Source organism: Dendroctonus ponderosae, unplaced genomic scaffold, assembly GCF_020466585.1.
Source record: "Dendroctonus ponderosae isolate FM_Combo_2020 unplaced genomic scaffold, Dpon_F_20191213v2 Dpon_F_20191213_6, whole genome shotgun sequence".
Taxonomy (NCBI): domain Eukaryota; kingdom Metazoa; phylum Arthropoda; class Insecta; order Coleoptera; family Curculionidae; genus Dendroctonus; species Dendroctonus ponderosae.
The window spans coordinates 12,391,764-12,393,633 of record NW_026018814.1 but is presented as its reverse complement, the minus strand read 5'-3'; the positions used below and the strand labels follow the sequence as shown (position 1 = coordinate 12,393,633).

The following is a 1,870-nucleotide window of genomic DNA, read 5'->3' as shown; positions in this document are numbered from 1 at the left end:
CGAATTATAAATACAAAAGTAGCATATATGAACGTCTAGTTTATTTTAAAATAATATTAGTTGTTACAAGATATCTGAAATTCACGTGGCAGACCAAACTACATCATTCTAAGTTGTAGATAAGTTCTATATTGTTGAGGCGGATTAATTTTTTTACAAACTTGTTGGTATTTCCCCTCAAAAATTTTTGTCTAAAAAAGACAGAGAATTTCCTCTTTATCTTTATATTAATATAAAATTTATTAAATTTCCATCATTCTATTTTAAAAAATGGAAGTTTGGTCTGTACGTGAATTTGAAACACCCTGTAATAACATTTTACATTATCTATAAGTGAACTAGACGTTAATATGTACAATTTTTGAATTTAATATTTTAGTTTTGATCAATTTGATTTCAATATTCAAATTTGAAATTAATAAATTAATTAGGTGGCGAAAGTTCATTTAATAACCCAATACTTTAAATCGCAAGTGCCAAAATAAAGTACAGGTTTTGAGAGGGTTATTTCAGCCTGAACCCGACTGATTCGCTATAAAACTTGAAAATTGAGAATTGATCACATGGAAATCTGTACTTCCATGAGAGTTTCATTGTTCTTTGATATCACTGTGATCATATCAAATACAGTTATTATAACATTCATCGTTTTACAGGGACTACAACCAAACGAGTACTATCTAACTTCAAATGGACGAATATTCAATCCAGAGGCAGATGAAATGCCTCAAAGGAAAGTACATATTATATTAAGAACTCTCGGTGGGAAAGGCGGCTTTGGTTCTATGCTAAGAGCTATTGGAGCTCAAATCGAAAAAACCACAAATAGAGAAGCCTGTAGAGACCTCAATGGCAGAAGGCTAAGGGACATTAACGAAGAACAAAGACTAATAAAATGGGTGGAGCAGCAAGGGGAACGAGAGAAAGAGGCAGAAGAGAAGAAAAAGAAAAAACTCGAAAAGCTACTAGAACAACCCAGACATGAATTTAAGGATGAGCAGTACGATAAAGAGAGGAGTGAGTTGACTGACAAGATAGAGGATGCGGTCACAAAGGGCTTGGAAGCCTCAACCAGGGGCATAAAGAGGAAAATCGATACTAAAAGCAAACTGGGAAAAAAACCCAAATTATGGTTGGTACTTTTCATAAAATTCATTAGAATAAAATTGTAATCAAACATTTAATTGCAGGATTGATAGTGATATTGATGAAGATCTATCTACCACTGATTCTGAGGATGATGACGAAGGCAATCCGTCTATCAGTGTCATTTGCGTTTCACCAAGCTCTTCTTCGGTAGATCCTAAATGAACTACGAAGGTTGTTCTAGATCTTTTAGAACTACACCAGAATAAATATGTAAAGTCCTAGTCGAACTCGAGACATAGCCACCACGAGTCTCCTAACATCTCTTTAATGCTCTGCAGCATTGGTCCTCACCAGTGAAAGAAGAATGTAGTAATTTTGCTGGCCCTGGTATTTATCCACCGTCGTAACATATTAAAAGTACAAACGCTCACAAAATCCTTCTGTAAAAAAACTAAACGCATTTTTGGGCTAGAATTTAAGAAAATATCTTCCTTATGGGGCCTGTCAATACATCTCAAATCAAATATTTTTGATTGATTTGAAAAAATTACTAAGGTGCCCATGCTAGCAAGCAGCTAGCATGGAGAGAATGCGATGCTATGGCATACGGATGCCAGAGCTGACAAATTCTTAGAGGACTACAAGTTATAAAGCATAACTCGTAGTACAAGAAAGGGGGTTTTTTAGTTGGTAAGAATCCAACACTACCCAGGGTTCGGAACACTGGGTGTCTTCGTGAAGATTTTTTATTCCTCCAGCCGCCGGGCAAACAAAAAAAAAA

General features: G+C 35.1%; 2 protein-coding genes across 2 annotated transcripts in view; both read left to right on the top strand.

The window, feature by feature from the left end:
* The window catches only part of LOC125502397 (protein hairless-like), a gene marked incomplete at its 3' end in the record, with an annotated part of 31,338 nt that overhangs the window by 2,071 nt on the left and 27,397 nt on the right, over positions 1-1,870 (top strand).
* Positions 538-1,613, top strand: LOC125504945 (replication stress response regulator SDE2-like). The gene is made up of 2 exons (XM_048667746.1): positions 538-1,132; positions 1,191-1,613. The coding sequence occupies exons 1-2, from the start codon at positions 564-566 to the stop codon at positions 1,309-1,311; spliced, it is 690 nt and encodes a 229-aa protein (XP_048523703.1). The 5' UTR covers positions 538-563; the 3' UTR covers positions 1,312-1,613.